The following is an 18,576-nucleotide window of genomic DNA, read 5'->3' as shown; positions in this document are numbered from 1 at the left end:
GTTGCAGTTTCCAACCTGTCATTGATCAAACAGCGTAATTTCTGCTGGTGCCCCAGTGCTTTCAATTAAAGATTTGTCTCAAGATACGGTACATGCTGTTTTTCAGATTGTTTCTCTGGAGTTTAACTAAAGTCATGTTTTTCACTGCAAGACTGCAACTTCTTTTATTTCTCCCTTAATATTTTTTCCCAGCAAACTGTTACCATTTTTTTTCCTAGAATAGTTATTAGCTTTCAAAAGTCTTCGCTGTACACTATATAGTGTTTATTTCAACCAAAATAAATTTGGGTTTACATTCAATAGCAAATTATTATAAAATAATACAACTTTCATATCAAAATTCTACATCCAACACTGATTTGTGAATCGTTGCTGAAAATAACTACATCTTTGAATGTAATTGTTAATAACCTACTATATATCTGTGAATGTATTTTTTCACGAAGCTCATGTATTTATTTTCATAAAGGCTTTCCATTTCCCATGCTTTTTGGAGAGCAATTTGTCTGACTCTTCTCAGTGGTGCCTGGTGACAGGACAAGAGGTGATGGGCACAAGCCGTAACACAGGAAATTCCCTCTCAACATGAGGAGGAACTTCTTTACTTTGAGGGTGACAGAGCACTGGAACAGGCTGCCCGGAGAGGCTGTGGAGTCTCCTTCTCTGGAGACATTCAAAACCCGCCTGGATGCATTGCTGTGCAACCTGCTCTAGATGACCCTGCTTTGGCAGGGGGGTTGGACTAGATGATCCCCGAAGGTCCCTTCCAACCCCTACAATTCTGCGATTCGGTGATTACGTTACATCCCTGTGGAGTGGGGATCCGAGACGGAGCCCAGCGCTGGCAAGGCAGGGGCTTCGCCAGCCACGGCCTGTCTGCATCAGGCAAGCAGATAACGGCAGGCTCACCGATGGTGGCCATGTTCAGCTACGGGTCCAGATCATCACAAGTGCTGAGGCAGGTCCAAGGTCAAGCTGACAAGTCAGCCAGCAGGTCTAATTCAGGGCACAGCTCAGCAGCTTTCCATGGCCAGGCTCGTTCCCCACAGTGCTGTTGGGAGCCTCTCACCACTGCCCCCAGAGGGAAGGGGGCTGCCCTGGGCTGCACCACCACTGAGCTGGTCCTGAGCCCCAGCAGCCAAGCCTCCAGCAAGGGGGATGCTCTCTTATCCATCTATTTATCCTAACGCACTTAAATATTTATCTTCTCATAATTTGGGGAGAGTAATAAACGTAATGAAGGAAGAGCAGCAGCATTACCTCATGTTTTGTCAGTACTGATGATAAAGATTTAGAAAAAAATAATGCCAACCACAAAAGAAATTGAAGAACTGTGTAATGCACTGGAAATCACACATTAAGTAATATTTAGGAAAATTATGCTTTTGTCCAAGCTTTGCTTTTTTTTACAGGTTGGAAGCTTTCCTGCAAAATGAAACTATAAGCAACAGACTCCTTGGAAAAATGACAACTGCTTGGGTTACGTGTTCATTTCCAGTTTTGTTTTACCTGTAAAATACTATGACTTCTGTCTTCATTATTGTCATGAGCTCCCTTCTGCATCTAGTGATTTTATTGCTGCTGCATCACTTTCCTGTTTCATTTTGTTAGCATTAAATGTTGCTAAGTAACTGAATCAGGCTGTGGTATTATTTGGCGTAACTATTCTATTCTTTGAAATATGCACGGAGATTGCTCAGCAAAATAAAAATGTCTCTCCCAAGGGAAAGAAGGCCATTTGCATCTACCACAACTCTCATTTTCAGATGGTTTCTAAGAAAAATTGAAAGGGAATCCTAAAAAGTGATGCGTATTTCCAAACCAGGTAGTTCAGTAAATAAGAATATTGATGAAAAATTGTTTCACCTTCTCCATGAGGTTATCCCTCATGGGTATAGGGCCACCCTAAGTAACACCATTTATTTTGTTTTTAATCACGTGTCTCAGCTATTACAAGGAAAATAAAAGCAAAACAGCTTGGCTTTCCATCAGCGCAAGCTCATTTAGAGAATTCACCTCTGCTATGGCTTATTAAACAGAAATCATAATTTAAGTAATTTTATAGGAAAGAAATGGGAAAGATTGAATTTGCCATTTTATTTAGCTCTCCTAATTTCATGTTATCTACAGTGTCTCATCTGTACTATTTACATCGACCTACTATCAAGAAGGGTAACCATCCCATTTGCAAACAGATGATCTGCGTTTAGTGCAATCTTCACTTTATATCCTCTGAAATAATCGAAACCAGTAACAGTCACACTGCAGACTAGTTTGTTCAATTTCCACTGTGAAGGTTTAAACTGTTTCAGTATTAAATAAAACATAAAAGAGAAGGTCCAGATGAAGCCTGTGACAACAGAATAGAAAAATTCACATGGAACTTTACAAAGAATGTCTGAAACAGAATAGTGTCAAATATTATTAAAATTCTCAAGAATTGTGTGAGTTGCTCAATGTTGATTAAAACTGCCTTAAAAGTTTCCACATTCCATTATGCTATTTTTATGTTTCAAATCCCCCAAAAATGAAAAACATATTTTCTTTTGTACACTTTTAACATAGAAATGCATTACACATAAAAATATTTTAAAATAAATTTCTGAGTCTTAGAACCTGAATCCCATAGATGAATTTTTCATAAGTAGGAACTTGGACTCTCAAGACAACAACTATTCTTCCCATACGAACTACCTCTAAATTTGGGGTTTTTTAAAATTTATCAGCTTTAGTTAAAAAAAAAAAGGCAGATGGACAGAAATCATAAATAGTAATTAGTAAAAAGGCATCTGTTAGGGAGCACAGAGCTAAAATTACACTTGCAATAGAGATGATGGCTCAACACTAACTATGGGCAATAATCACTTTACATCTGCTTGTTGAATTAGTAGAAGATTTTTATACATTTGTAATTAAACCACGTATACACAAAGTCTCATATCAAGTGGTTCTGTACTAAAAAAAATAATTTAAAGAATCACATTGTTGCAGCTCCCTCTAATGTATAATTAATATAAATATGCTGAAGCCAGCAGGTAAAATACTGTAATAGCTGGATATGAGTAGCAGTGAATATTCAGGAGAGTTGTCACGGAAAACCCAATTACTTATGCACCTCAGCTATTAATGACTTTATTAAATTTGCAGCACAAGTCAAAAAATATGACTGCCCAAGCTGGGAAAGCGCAGTTGTCCTTGCTCTTCTAGAGCCTTGCCTTTCTAGAGAAAAAAAGGTGCAAGAAACACATCACTTCTTCTCCTTCCATATTGCATCCTTCCTAAGGTGTGAGGTATCCACTCAGGATACCATCCACCAGATGGGCTTCATAATTATGGGTGTGTGGTGGGTTGACCTTTGCTGGTTGTTAGGTGCCCACCGACTCTCTCCAACTAACTCTCACTCCCCCTCCTCAGCATGACAAGGGGAGAAAATTAAGAAGAAAAAAAGCTCGTGGGTCCAGATAACGACAGGGAAATCGCTCACCAATTACCATCGCAGGTAAAACAGACTCAACCTGGGGAAGATTAACTTAATTTCTTGTTGATTAAAAATAGTGGACTATTAAAATAGGATAGTGAGAAACAAAAACAAAATTAAAAACACCACCTCCCAACCCCCTCTTCTTCCCAGACTCAACTCCACACTTTCGTTCCCTAGTCTTCTGCCACCTCTTCCCCTCCACGAGTGAGGCAAGGGGACAGGGAACAGGAGTTGGGATAAGTTCCTAACATGCTGTCTCTACCACTCCTTCCTCCTCACGCTGTTCCCCTGCTCCAGCATGGAGTCCCTCTCACAGGATACAGTCCTTCACAAACTGCTCTAAAGTGACTTCTTCTAACAAGGCTGCGCTTCTTCAAGAAGTAAGCTCCAGCTTACTCCCTTTCAGTGTTTTAGTGCTGCCCAGTCCTCAGAGAAACACAAGAGTAATACATCATGCTTTCTGAACTGCATCACTTTTGGACTAGATGTTTTGCGCATGATGGTCTACTAGTGAAATCCCACCTGCCCTAAAAGATCAACCCCACCTGAGCTGTGAGGCAACTGTGTATTCGTTTTATGTCCACACGCCACAGGATATCTCAAGAGGTGGAGAGAAAATATAGAAGGAACCTAGAGACAAATTATTCCTTTACAAAAATAAGCCTAGTGTAGCTCCATCCCTCATGTAACACCTCTAAGCCACCAAAAGAACACATGCCCTGCCCAGGGACAATATACACAGGGACTACAGCTAGCCAAGGTATTGACTGACCCACACTTAACAGCTGCTCCCAGGCACCTGAATCCCTCCTGCTCTCCCCAAGGCAGCCCCAAATTCATAGAATGGTTTGAGCTGGAAGAGACTTTTAAAGGTCATCGAGTCCATACCCCCTGCAACGAGCAGGGACATCTTCAACTAGATCAGGTTGCTCAGAGCCCCGTCCAGCCTGACCTGGAATGTTTCCAGTGACAGGGCGCCTACCACCTCTCTGGGCAACCTGTGCCAGTGTTTCACCACCCTCATTGTAAAATGTTTCTTCCTTCTATCTAGTTTGAATCTCTTTTAGTTTAAAGCCATTACCCCTTGCCCGATCACAACAGGCCCTGCTAAAAAGTCTGTTCCCATCTTTCCTGTAGGCCCCCTTTGAGTACTGAAAGGCCACAATAAGGTCTCCCCGGAGGTTGAACAACCCCAACTCTCTGAGCCTGTCTTCATACAACCCACAGGAACTCGATTAGCCCCGAGACAGACACTTTGGCTTCAAACCCAACTGAAACCAGCCAATGGGTTTAAGCACCAAAGCACAGGATGCACAGCCAGCACAATCTGCTCTTCCCTGCGGCTCCTACCGTGGCTAAAACACTCGGCCCAGGGCACACAGATTTCGGCCCTTGCGGTAAGTAAATCCTGTCAGCGCCAGGCCCGCGGCAGCGCGGAGGGACCAATCGCCTCACCGCCACGGAGGCGCGGAGGGACGCACCGCCTCACCGCCGGCCGCTTCTCACACGCCCCGCCCCCCGCCGACCAAAACATTGACACGTGCGCCTCGGTCCCCCCTCACGTGACCCGCCCGGCCCGCCCCTGAGCGCTGACGCCACTGCCCCCCTTCCGCCAATGGAGAAGGGCGCCGCCGGGTAGCAACAAGGGCGGCGGCCAATGAGCGAGGCGGAGGGGCGTGGGGAGCCGCAGCTCGGTGTTACTTCCGCCAACAGCCCCGCGGCCCGGGCCCAGCGCGGCGGGGGCTGCCGGGCGGGTCGGGCGCTGCCGTCAGGTGAGGGGGGAAACCCTGGGCTGTGAGGTGGGGGACGAGTCCCTGGGCTGTGAGGGTGCGCGGGACTCCTGCCGGTGAGGTGGAAAGGGAGGGGGAAACCCCGGGCGGTGGGGGAGGAGGGCGGCGATGAGGGCCCAGTTGTGAGAGGCCGAGTGTACAAATGAGGTGGGGAGGGGTATTGGGATTGTGTATATGAGGCCCCCGGGGGCTTGGGGCCGAGTGTGGAGAGAACGGGCAGGCATGACTTGAGGGGCTTGGGGCTGTTTTAGGGCTGTGTGGCGCTGGCGTAGTTTGGGATAAGGTGTTACGGTGGGGATGGGCAGATGGGTCTGGGGTTAGGAATGAGAGGTGGCATGGAGGGGGCTGGGGGAGAGGTGTCTGGAGCCTCCCTGGAGGAGTGGGGTGTTGGGATGTCAATAGGTGGCATGAGGATGGGGGAATTGGGAGAAGCAAGGGCTGTGACAGCAACAGGCCAGAGGGAAGAAGCCTAGGGTAGGCAGCTCAGTTGGAGAGGAGGAGCTTTTGTACCTCTTGGGAACTGAGAATTATATGACCTGGATGCACTAAAATTGTTGTATGGGGAAATAACAATCAGAATGAGGGTGGACAAGAGAAAAGCTGAGGAAGTGGTGAATCGTGGTCTTGCAGAAGTTTGAGAATTGATTTGAGACAGTCATTTAATATGAAAAAACACGTGGCCGGATGAAGTCTGTAAGCAGACTCAGACCTCCGAGTCACAGAGGTTGACTGGGCTAGCTCCTAGAAGAAGGTAGTCTAGAAGTTGTCTGCCAGTAGTGACAGCTTAAAGAGCAGTTCCTATTGAAAGTTGAGCTGATGAAGAGATTTTGTTAGCACACTAAAGAAGAGATGGGTGTGCTGTTGGACTCTTAGGAAACAGGAGAACCTTGCCTGTTTCCATCATGTTGGCAACAGTCTTGCTACTGAATAATAAGAATGGTTTGGGTCGTCGTGACATGTTCTTAAGTATATGAATATATATAGAGAAGACATCTCCAGTACAGTGGCAGAGTAATAGGGTGACTTGCTGCAATTCTGAAGGCTTTGTAGTGATTTTTGCTCATGTGGTGAGTTTTCAACCTCAGAGAAAGCAGGACTCCCTTACCAAGTGCAAGGATGGCTGGAGCAGTTGCTGTAATCTCAAACTATACTAATCTGGCATACACAACCACTCTTCTGTGTTTTTTTTCTGGTGGTTCTTGCTTCCTCAGTCCTTTTTTCCCTCCTCTTCTCCAGACAAGGTATATGTTGCAAAGTGAAGATCTTTTGTTCTTGTTTGTTTTTAGGAAGAAGTTAAATGCAATCAATGTCTTGCCTTAAACCCTGTTGTTAGCTAATGACCACATTCCTTTCCCAGTCCTTTTTTGCTTTAAAGAACCCTGTCCCACTGTTTTCTTCCACAAAATCCAAGTCTAGGGAGCTTATCTCTTGTGGTGAAAGTTTTAACAAGTGAACAGCTGCTTGCTATTACTGAAGGTATACTACATAGAGTATGCTGGAGCTCTTGAAAGCAAGCTCTGGTCTGGAAGCCATAGGGATGCTTTAGTGCAGTGCTGTACTCGGAAGCAAAGTCTGAGTGGAGGCAGAGGAAAAGCATGAATTTTCTTACCTGTCTGGGCAGTCAGTGCTACTCTATGATCACTTCTCTTATGAAAGAGATGCATAGGAGAGATGTTTATGATACACTGCAGCTTCTTAAAATTTGGTCACTTACTTCTGAACAACAATCAAATCTACACTTCAATCCTACAGGAACTGAGAAGCAATGTTTTTTTTTTTTTTTCCTAGTTGCATATGTGCTGTTGCTAAAAAGAATGCTTTTACATTTCTGACTCCGTGACTCTGACTTTTGAGGATGAGCACTGGTCATTTTGTGGAATTGCTACTGATGGATGCACTCTTAGCTGGTACAATAGCGAAACTATGTCTTGGACTAAGAATATCTGTTTCTGTGGAAAAAAAATTAGGTCAACATGTACCAACCTCACAAAATTACTGACTTCTTGTAATCTTCCACAAATGTTTAAGTAATTTTAAAGAAGTTAGTCATCTGTGGGTTTTTTCCTAATAGCTTTTTATTTTCTTTCCTCTTAGAAAGATAATTTGCTAAATATATCATGCATATACAGCAGTGACTCATGTCTCTAAGAGCTTTCTGTCTTAAGTATGGTTTTCCAGGATTTCTGGAGCAGATATTAGTAGTCTTTGGTGGGAGTGTGTGTGCGCTTCCTGTTACTGTTATTATTTTGAAAACACTTAATGTAATTTTTTTTGAGGACGGATGACAGAAAATTTATTCTGTGTTGAAACCTTGCAATGAAAGACCCTCACCTCTCAAGGTGTAGCAATCTGCAAAGTAGTCTGGTTTGGAGCATGTAGCTGTTGAAGCGTGTCGTTTTAAACACCAGTGCAGCCTCTGAGGAGGAGATTATACATGGCACTTAAACTGGTGGCCTGATACCTTGAAACCACAAGGTTGGTTTTTTTCCAATGTTTAAGAACTTATAAAGTATGCAAAGCATCCTATTCTGTAAATTATGATTAGCCTTGGACTTCATCTACTTCCATCTACTTGAACAAAATACTCCCATGTTTTCTTGTATTGTTTTCAGGAAGTTTTTTATTTCTTCATCCTCATATTTTTTGTAACTTATTCTGTTAACTGCTAACCATACATGTTCCCACCTTGCTGCAAGTATGTGATCTTGTTTTTTTTCACTTCCTTTTCCCAAGAATTCTTCATCAATGTAAGTATTCTTGAAGTATTTAAAATCTTTTTTTCAAGCTATCCCATTCAGCCTGTAATGATCTCTGTGGTTCTGAATTCTCTCTGAATTTTAATTTTTGAGTAATGACAGGCACCTACAATAGTGTTTTATTTTTATATCAGAGCTGCTGATTGTGAGCTCTGTATCTCTAGACGTGGTTCAAAAACTTTTGTTTTATATTTGTCTAAGATGATGTTTTTGACTTGCTGTCTGCTGTTTTCTGAGTGTCTTTCAATGATTTAACAGATTTTCAGGTAAACTCTGCTTATCTTAGCAGGAGTAAAAATACTTTAACCTATGTTACTCTGAAATGTACTCATGACCACCAACTATTTAAACAGTTGTATCATAAAGCCAAGAAGCCTCAATTTCAGTCAAAATGAGAGGAGTTCTGAACAAATTGGGGGTGGGGGGAGAGAATATGCTATGGTTCATATTAATCCTAGGAAGCACTGAAAAGATTGGAAAAGCAGATAGGCATCAACAGAGTTTGTGGTGGCTGGAGGAAAGGATGTGGTATATTTTGGAAAAGATTCCTGTTAGATGCAGAGGAAGGCTGTTATGAGTAGGAAGGAGACTTTAGTCAATGCTGAAGCTAGACAATACACTGAGTTTTGTGTGGTGTGTGGTTTTTTAATTAAAAAAAAATGTACTGGCTCACTCATATTTTTATCTGCTTGCGCCTTCTCCTATTCTAACTAGTATGTTGGGCAGATGCTGGTCAAGAGTCAAAGATCACTATGAAGTTATTTATCCATTTGCGCTTACGTGGCTTAATATTTTTTCAAGTTGAAAAATATTAGAAAATGCATACTTGTTAGGAAAAAGGTTGTTGGTGTTATATATTAATGTGTGTTTCAAATATGATAATGCTATCTTCCCTGTGTAGCTTGCATGTGAAATCTCTAGTTCAAATAAAGAGCAACACATATACATGATGAGTGGGAAAAAGAGGGCAAAAGCTAGCAAGGTCAGAATCTTCAAAGTTCAGAAAACTGTTCTGTTCAAATTCTTACTTAATGTGTCAGAAGTGAAGCTTCCTTTTGAAAAAGAGTAGCAGAACACTGTTTGAATGATATACCTGTGGTGACTTGCAAATAGATACTTGTAGGAATTTCAAGAGACATTTCACAACTGACTTTATGTTGCAGTCTCTGTTTGTCGTGGTATCCAGTTAATAGCCTACTGTCAGAGGTGACCCTCAACGACAACTGAAAAAATATTTGGGAAAATCAAAATTCCTTTACTGAAACATTGCTATACAGTGTAGCACAAACTCAGTATTTATAAGCCTTAGGAAAAATAAAAGGAACAACATTGATTTTTGTGGCCTGTCGAACTCTTTAACAACCTTTTATTAGTCATGTCTTTAAGTCAGTAATCTGTTTGATCATGGCAGAGCAGATTACACAGGATACAGTTTTGCTCCTTTGGTATCATCCCTTTCCTGGATGACCATGATTCTTTTCCTTGTTCCCTAAAAAAATAGGAAACCTACCTTGATCTAATAAATGCTGAAAGACAAGAAGAGTGAGGTTATTGAATCAAAAATGTACTTAAACCACTGAATCTATTTCAGGATGCTCTACAGAGAACTTTCTTTCTTCAAGGGAATCATTATGGTTTTTTAAGGTTAAAGGGAAAAGTGAAATAATGACAAGAAGTTTTGCAACTTTTCTTAATAATTAAATAATACACAAATGATCTTCTTACTGCTTGTAGAGAAACCATGCCATTTCTGGGACAAGACTGGAGATCCCCTGGATGGAGATGGGTTAAAACAGAAGATGGATGGAAACGATGTGAACCCTTCAGTCCTGCACTAGAGGATGGGAGTAATCAGCTGAATGATATCAGTCACACTGTGTAAGTTTTTTTTTTTTAAAAGTGATTCTGCATGAGTTAATAACAGGTGAGAAGACAGAGTGACTTAATTTCCATTCAGACTGCAAGTGTTTGTGGTAGATGATATCATCTGCATATGCTAGAAGTATACAAATGCAACTGTGTGTTTTGTTTAGTTAGACAGGAGACCCCTATGGGGACTCTGTTTTTTGTCACTTCTTCACAAGTTGCTTATTTTAGGTAGACAGATCCCATTTTATGTTGTATGTCTCTAAAAATAAAAAAGTAACATTTTTTGTTTATTTTTTTAAGTACTATTTAAAGATAAAAGTGATGTTTATAAATTGCAAGTGCAAGAGGCATATTGAAATGCTATCTGGAAGTGAATGAAGACTTTCTGGTGATGGGATGTTGGGTTTGAACTGCTTATGACAGTCATATAATGCCTTTGCTCCAAATACACAATTAATGGTAGTTTCATGGTAGTTCCCTAACACAATATATGACTGTATGTGCTGCTCTAGAACAGGTGAGAAAGATATTAGTTAAATAAAGTAATACTTGGGGCAGATGCCCACAGACTGGTGTGATATAAATAGCTTTGTCCAAACAAATTTTTACTTGATTTCTCCAGGAAGAAGTAATTCTCAGGGATATCGTTCTTGGTCATAAATTCCAGCATAATGTGCTCATAATGAGAAAAGGGAACATTCAGTGTTTTGTTATTCTGGTAAATGATACAGTAACTGATCTGATTTAGAGGAAATTTACTGGCAAGCTAGCACTTGCTGTACTCATATACCTGTGTTTTCTGAATATGTAAAATAAACCTCAAGAGAGTTATCAAGTAGTGAAGAATTAAGTTTATCTTGACCTACTGTTTTCTTCATGCCTTTTTTCTTTCTGTGTTCATCTGTCACTGATATTATTTGGACTTATTTTTCCACACAGTCTGACCAATGTGGATATAAAAAGCTATGCTTGTCTGGAAGAGTGTTCAGTAAGCCTCCAATGTATAACTTGTCTTAAATACCTTTGGAAAAAAAATCTTTTCTTCCCGCTTTCATGTATGTTCAATAATACAGTTGGCAAATGAAAGTAAATCTCATTTAATTTTGATAGCTATTTGCACAGATACTAAATTATATTTTGTAGCTTGCTTTAATTAATATTTTGTCGTGTGACACAAATGATCATTGTTTTTGTGACTATCATTACAACTTTTGTTCTTCTGATCCTAATTATATGTTGAGATATATTTGTCTTTTCTCCAGAGAGCAAGGTGAAGTATTTTTATTGCTTCTTCAAGCAAAAATGCTAGATTTTTTTTTTCCTTAGTCTTGAGAGAATTTAGTATTGAACTCCTCTGGAGTAGTCTTGCTAGAAACAGATTTAAATCAACAGTTTTGGAAAGATATGAATATTAAAGTTCAGGACTAAAATAGGTACATTAATTTGAAGGGACTGGGCATGAAATGCTCTGGAGGGAAAAAAGTTTTCATTAAATCTGAGGTGTTTCATGATTTGGGCTTCTTAAGCTAGTTTGCCACTTTGTCAGAATCTCAAACTTGGGAACCAACCTAGTCTGCAGCAGCTGCCCTCATCTGTAGTGATTCCCCAGTTCCTCATCTTCATCTCACACATCTGCTTAGCGAAGCCAAACCACATTTCTGTAGCCCTACTTTTATTTTTAATAATGCTCCTGTCTATTTAGTTAAATGTATATTGTCCAAACTTAGACTGCAGAATTCAAGTTAGTACTTCTTAGCAAAGCAGCACTATGTGGGAATAATTTCACTAAAATTTGAACTTTGGATCTATGACTTAACCTTTGCTACACAGCAATTAATGTCTATTTGCACAATATTATAGAATAATTTACTGTGGAATGTACCTCTGAGGGTCATCTAGTCCAAATGCATGCTCAAAGCAGGGCCATCTATTGTCAGATTGTATAGGACCTTGCCTAGTTGAGCTTTGTGCATTTCCAAGAATAGCGATTCCTCTCTGGGCTCCTGTTCCAAGTTTCATTACCCTTACTGTGATATTTTTTTTTGGTGTGTCTGTCTTCCCTACCCCCCATCTAATAAGAATTTCTCTTATCACAGATTGTGTCCATTACTACTTGACTTATTACTGCCCACCTTCTCTAACCTTACAGTCTAGCTCTATCTACTTTGTACCTTCATATTACATATCAACAGTAATCAGATTTCCTTCCACAGTCACCTCTTAACGCTGAATAAGCTCAGTTCTCTTACCCTCATGCATCATATGCTCTAGTACCTAATCAACCTTGGTAACTCCCCACTGGACTTGTTCCAGTATGCCAATGTTTTTATTGTATTGGGTAGCCCCAAACTAGACGAAGTACCGGTACTCCAGTTACTGTTTCTCATGCCAAATAAAGGGGAATGATTATTTCTTTAAGTCTGCAGGATACACTTTTGTTAACTCAGACCAGGGTGCAGTTGGCTTTTTATAACACAAGGGCATGCTGCTGACCCGCGTTCAGCCTGTTATCCACAACACCTCTGGCTCCTTTTCAGCAAAACTGCTTCCCATCCAGTCTGTACCCAGCATATACCTGGGCATGGGGTTCTTCTATCCCATGTGCAGGGTTTTGTGTTGAAGTACAGCAGTGTATTGTGTCTTGCTGGCTGGTTCTCTGTACCATCTTAGAATCGTAGAGTGGTTTGGGTTGGAAGAGACCTTAAAGATCATCTAGTTCCAACCCCCCTGCCATGGGCAGGGACACCTCCCACTAGACCAGGCTGCTCAAAGCCCCATCCAGCCTGGCCTTGAACACCTCCAGGGATGGGGCATCCACAGCTTCCCTGGGCAACCTGTTCCAGTGCCTCACCACCCTCACAGTAAAGAATCTTAAGCTATTTGGAAATTATTACCTGTGTATGTTGAATAGCCAGCTCGGTTTAGGGTATCTGTTAACATGATACAGCACTGGGTAAGGGTGAGGCTTCACAAAATGCTTCCTTCCTTGTGGAAGAAGTGTATAGTAAGCAACGCATAAGTACATATTTGTCTTTTTAAACTGCCCTTTGAATAGGGATGATGGTGTATACTAGTCTGTCTGTCCCAACAGGGTTTTATTTATTTTCACTCATTAAATGAAATAATATTTTTCAGCAAAATATTCTGTAGTAATCTAAGATAAAGGTAATACTCGAGTATTGTATTTTGGGGAGCAGGTATGGCAGTTTTCATTTAAAAAGAAATAAATTCAAGCTATGCAGTTGGCTGAAACCCTGTTTATTGTATTCTCTTCTGTGAGAGAAATTATGAATAGTTAATGCCAAACTTTGCCTTTTCTGAAGGGAAAGTATTTTTAATTAATAAATGAAAAAGATCTACTCACAAACAGACTCAGAAATAAATCTTCAAGACATGTAAATTACTTACATAAATTGAAGAGCATGTTTTTATTAAAATAGAACTTTTTTTACCTTATTCAATTAGTCATCCAGTGCCTTAGTGAATCCAGTTGATGAATTAGTCAAAAATAGTGAACCTAATGATAGCCATCCTTGAACAAACATAATCACTTGTGCAGGAACAATTTAAATGATTTGAAATAATGTTTCAACAGTTGCACTTTAAATTATTTCCACTTATGGGAAAAAATGAGACTCTCAGTTCTGTAGCTCTTTCTTATGTGGATAATAGATATTATTATATAAGCAAAGAGTGCCTTGTATTCAAGATATACAGTAGCTGAAAATGTGGTTGTGGTAGTGGTCATTCAAGCCCTGCGGGCTGAATGCTGGCCATGACTGCCTGCAATTTCTACCTATAAATTCTAGCACAGATACGTATAGCCAGTGCCATGGCACTGTCCTTGAATCTGGATGGTGGAGAGAGAATGGCACTGCCTTACAGAATTGTATGGAAATACCCCTCAGTAGCCTGCAATTGAGGAGTAAAGCTGCCTTATGTTTTCCTTCTGAGGTAAAAGAAAGAATTGGACTAATCTAATAAGACTTTTGTGATGGTGATAGTCTCTTGCGTGTGTGCTAGGCTCATATGAACTACTTGACCTGGCAGGGTAGTAATTTGAGTCTGCTGTGTCTCTTGTCTTAATTCTGTGAGTGAGATACGGTGTTCACAAAAGTGTTTTCCGCACTGCATAGAAGTCCTTAGATTTGAATCGGGTCTTAGATCATTTTGGCATTTGACAAATATATTGTAATGTTATTTGGTGTGGGCTCTTACCTCAAGATTTTTCATGCGTGCTCAAGCTGTAAATGGCTCTGAGTCTCTTTTACAAAACACTTAGTGTGGCTCAATGCATGACTTGAGGGCATTCCTTCCTCCATGAGAAAAGATGCAAGGAGCTGAGGAAGAATAGTTGGAGTTCAGATAACCCTGTAAAGTTTTCCAGCATTTTAAGTGTCATACCCAAGAGGTTATTTAAATACAGCTAGGAAATTACTTTTTTGAAAGAGATTAAATTCTTGCATGCTTTACGTAGAATATTGTAGTCCTAAGGACACGAGGTACTTTGCTTTTAGAAGCTTTAGAATATTTTTTATGAAGTGCATCATCAAGACAAGAAAGTAAGAATAGCTGTAAATTGGCAGTATTATGTATGTATTTAAATCCTTCCAGGTGCACTCAGATGTCACATGCAGTATTATGGTAAAAACATTAAATTAAGACTTCTGTTACACCATATGGCATGTGCAGCACTTGATTTGGTTTCTTGTATCTTAGCTTGGTGTTTGGGGGACAGGGGTTGCTTTGGAAATGGTGTAGCAGCTTTGTTACTTACCAAGCAGCTTTCCGGATTTCTGGAAGGAAGGCTAACAGTCGCTGGGGAAGTGCCTGTATTTCTATCCCATTCTTCTGATGTCTGTGGAACCTTTGCATTCATTCTTGGTAAGAGAGAGTTTGCCAAAAAGAATGGTGATGGTTACACGTAAATAGGGAAAGACTCTCCTTGTGAAGTGGGACAGAACATGAGGAGATAAAGCCTCATACAAGAAGATCCTCAGAAAAAAAGTCAAATTCTTCTTTTCTCTAAAATTAAAGTGAAGAATTCCAGGAATGTCACAGGCAAACTTGAATGTCAGACAAAGGTGTTTGAAATAGCCCTTTTCATCTTCACAATTCCTTGTCTTAATTGACTGTCCTTAAGCTGCCTTAATTGTTTATCTGATGCTTGAGGAGGTGTATGTTACTGGGGTGCGGGGTGGGCTTTAAATCACTTTAGGTATGTTACTGGCCTAAACTGCTTTCTAGGGACACTTCCTCTCCAGGAACAAAAGAAGGAATCCTGCCAGATTAACCTTCCTGTTCTAAAGCTGGCCTCCAGGAATGTCACCTCCCCTCCTCTCCCCATTGCACTGGGTCAATGGGAATGGGTGTTGTTTCTGTTCTGCCTGAATTATATTGCAGAGCGTCAGGCCATGTCTCTCTAGTCTTGTCTCTGTTGTTAGGATGGTAAATCCAGGTCTGGACCTTTGGTCTCTGTTTCTGATTCTGCATCAATTTTTCTAATTCTGCAATAACTTCTCATGTGTTGTGGTGATGCACTCAATATGCTAAAACATAATTAAATTAATGATTTTAGCTTAAAAAGAGATTTCCTTCATGATAGCTTTTGGGGGAGAAAAAAAACCGGATAGATTGGTTATGTAACATTCCAAAGTAACTTGCCAATTTGATGTTCTGCTTTTGACAGTTGCCAGTTCCTTTTCTCCAAACTTTTGCTATTTCACCAGATAGCATATCTGGCAATGTTGCACAGAATATTGAAGTTGAGTCTTTTATCTGCTTTGAAAATGGTAAGACATGAACTAAGGGCCTCCCCTTTGATAGAGCTCTATTCGAATGCAAAGGTACATTATCTTTTTTCAGGATTTAAGCCGAAGACGAAAACAACTTTCTATTTCTGAGTTTTCTCAACTTGTGAATCTTTAAGCTGAGCTAGCATTTGCTGATTAGAGCAATTAAAAACCCAAAGCTTTTCTACAGTGGTGTTTAGTCATCCTCCTTAACAGATGGTTCAAGCCTGAAAATATTAACTGTATAAACTAGTAGCAATAAAGTAAAGGAATAAAAGTTTATTTTTGCAACTTAATGCCCCAGTACAGGTTATGTTTGAATAAACTGGCGTCCTTCGGTTTTTCAGTGTTCAGCTGTTGCTGGTGCAGTTTGATGAAAGTTCAAACTGACATTGATAGATTCACCTGGCAAATTTGGATTTAAAAATAGTACTGAATGGTAAGAGTTTTGTATACAACTTTATTGCCAAAGAATAATAGCGGGAAAATAACAGTCCTACAGTTAAGCTTCACTACCATGTATCCTTAGTTAGTCTGCTTATCTGTGCAAGGCTGTGGCCTTCACATAAAGTATCTTCCTTCTCTGCTAGAAAAATAAACACCTATTCTAATTCGTATTGCTGTTCCTTATAATAATATGTAAAAATGGAAAGCAAAATCCTCTGGAGTGGGACCAGAGGGCTGCAAAGATGATCAGAGGGCTGGAGCACCTCTCCTATGAAGACAGGCTGAGAGAGTTGGAGTTCTTCAGCCTGGAGAAGAGAAGGCTCCAGGGAGACCTTATAGCAGCCTTCCAGTACCTGAAGGGGGTCTACAGGAAAGATGGGGAGGGAGTATAGTGATACGATGAGGGGTAATGGTTTGTAATGGTTTTAAATGGAAAGAGGGTAGATTTAGGTTAGATATCAGGAAGAAATTCTTTATTGTTGCGGGTGGTGAGATGCTGGAACAGGTTGCCCAGGGAAGCTGTGGATGCCCCATCCTTGGAAGTGTTCAAGGCCAGGCTGGATGGGGCTTTGAGCAGCCTGGTCTAGTGGGAGGTGTCCCTGCCTGTGGCAGGGGAGTTGGAACTAGGTGATCTTTAGGGTCCCTTCTTCCACCCCAAACCATTCTGTAAAAATTTATGAAACTGTGGACTTCATGTAGCACAGGCAGTTTTTAAATGTATATTAATTTTAGAAAGGTTGGTTTATACAACAGAACTTTTAAAATAATTTCTTTGTATATATTTTCATATATATACTTGCACTATCTATGTATATGCTATATATAATTATTCAGTATAGTTCTCAGTGTTAGGTTACATAGTTAACTGTCAGAAGTGACATAGGTAGAGCTGATTCTCTCTGGGAGAGAGGAGGGTAGACCACATGGTTCTTGATGCCGTACAAATCACTAGTAAAATGTTATTGTGACACCTAAATTATGTACAGTGTTGTGATTCAGGCATTTATTAAAGGAAAGACTCTTTGCCCCAAAGCTGACAGTAGTAAGAGAGATGTCTGTCTTTGTTGGCTTTCTGCCTATTTGAAGATGTGCAGTAATTCTGCACTGACTTTTTCCTGTGTGCACAGTTTTTCAAGGCTTGGTCCATTTCAAATAATGAATTTTTATACATTAGAGCTTTGCAGACAGCTGACTGTCCTGTTAGTACTGTCTCCTCAGTAGTCCTTCCTAAATGTCAGTAATAACTTACAAGATACCTGTTAGGAAGATACTTTGTGTCAAAGTGATTAAATACATAAAAATTCAACCTCCACTGGGAAGAAAAGAGCAAGACAGCTTATCTCTTAAGATATGTGTTACTATAGAGCATCATGTAGAGGAATATCATTAAAATATTTTTTTTCCATCTGGCAGACTTTAATGCAGAGAATTATAAGATGTATCTTAAATATTTAGTCACTGCTGTTCTAATTAGATGTGTTTATTTCAGCATTTTAACTGGTGATGATGAAGATGAAGAAATATACAGTACTGAAGATTGTGAGTTTGCAGCCAAGAAAAGGAAAAAAGATCATTTTAGGAATAACACAGATTCACAATGTAAGACTGGGTTGTTTTTGTTTATTTTGGAAGACTCTTGTAGGTTCAGCAAAATTTTATAGTAGCCATTAATTTATATTTATCTATAGAGTAGCCTTCTGAGTTATGTTTACTCTTGTATTGGCAACAAATTCTGGTGTCAGAAGTGATGCATCTTAATTGTACTGTGGCATTGATCATCTGATATGTGATTTTTCAAAGAGCCGAAGGTAATTAATTTAAGTATAGTAATTCCTGAATAATAAATGCCTTCTGATACTAACCACTGTGTTGTTTTGTTGACTAGTTTTAGATTCAGTTTTTCTGGATGCTTATGGAAGCTTCTGCTTACCAAAGCAGCTGTTTTATTTTTGCTTAATTCAAATTATGATTAGTGTTACAACTCTAGAATCAGTTCATTAAAAAAATATATTTTGTCATAATACCTATAGCTCTTGGTAAAGACTTGATCAATATTGAGTTTTTTGAAAATGTCAAAGCCATTCTTGTTGTATCTCCTTTTAAAAGATCACCTGTATTTTAAACTGCAAATATGTGTATGACAGCAAGTTAACTTCCTGAAGTAGAGAATTTGGTAGAGTAGGTAAAAAAAGGTAAGTTGATAAGCAACTTTTTGGTGTTTCTATTGCTTTGATCTTGAAACGATCTCCATTATTTGTACATTCACAAAATTGTAACAGAGGTGGTCTTGCAGAAAGCTGTGAGCTTCCCCAGGCTTGTGTGAGTGTAAAGTATTTCAAAAGATTCAAGTTGCTGTATGTAAGAGCATCCTTTCATTTGACAACATCCCAGACCTCTGAAAGCTGAAGGTCTGCCTAGTTGCCTTCGCTAGTATTGTGTAG

At 40.0% G+C, this 18,576-nt stretch overlaps 1 protein-coding gene and 1 long non-coding RNA gene across 8 annotated transcripts in view; one reads left to right on the top strand and one right to left on the bottom strand.

Moving 5' to 3' along the window:
- The window catches only part of LOC128907161 (uncharacterized), a 40,409-nt gene extending 35,424 nt beyond the window's left edge, over positions 1-4,985 (bottom strand). The window contains exon 1 of the long non-coding RNA XR_008465490.1: positions 4,832-4,985. This is a non-coding gene — a long non-coding RNA (uncharacterized LOC128907161). The remainder of the gene's footprint in view (positions 1-4,831) is intronic.
- A 143-nt stretch (positions 4,986-5,128) lies between these two features.
- FBXO25 (F-box protein 25) overlaps positions 5,129-18,576 on the top strand; it is a 33,930-nt gene continuing 20,482 nt past the window's right edge. For 4 of the 7 annotated variants that reach the window (XM_054194970.1, XM_054194971.1, XM_054194968.1 and 1 more), the window contains exons 1-3: positions 5,129-5,253; positions 9,762-9,905; positions 17,625-17,734. In XM_054194970.1, the coding sequence (XP_054050945.1) occupies positions 9,769-9,905; positions 17,625-17,734 (247 nt within the window). In that variant the 5' untranslated portion in view covers positions 5,129-5,253; positions 9,762-9,768. Of the gene's footprint in view, positions 5,254-7,107; positions 7,179-7,547; positions 7,747-9,761; positions 9,906-17,624; positions 17,735-18,576 lie in introns of those variants that run through there. The other 3 variants (XM_054194973.1, XM_054194972.1, XM_054194967.1) reach the window with 2 other exon arrangements.

The sequence above is a fragment of the Rissa tridactyla genome, chromosome 3 (assembly GCF_028500815.1).
Source record: "Rissa tridactyla isolate bRisTri1 chromosome 3, bRisTri1.patW.cur.20221130, whole genome shotgun sequence".
Classification (NCBI taxonomy): Eukaryota; Metazoa; Chordata; class Aves; order Charadriiformes; family Laridae; genus Rissa; species Rissa tridactyla.
This window is presented reverse-complemented; position numbering and strand designations above follow the sequence as displayed.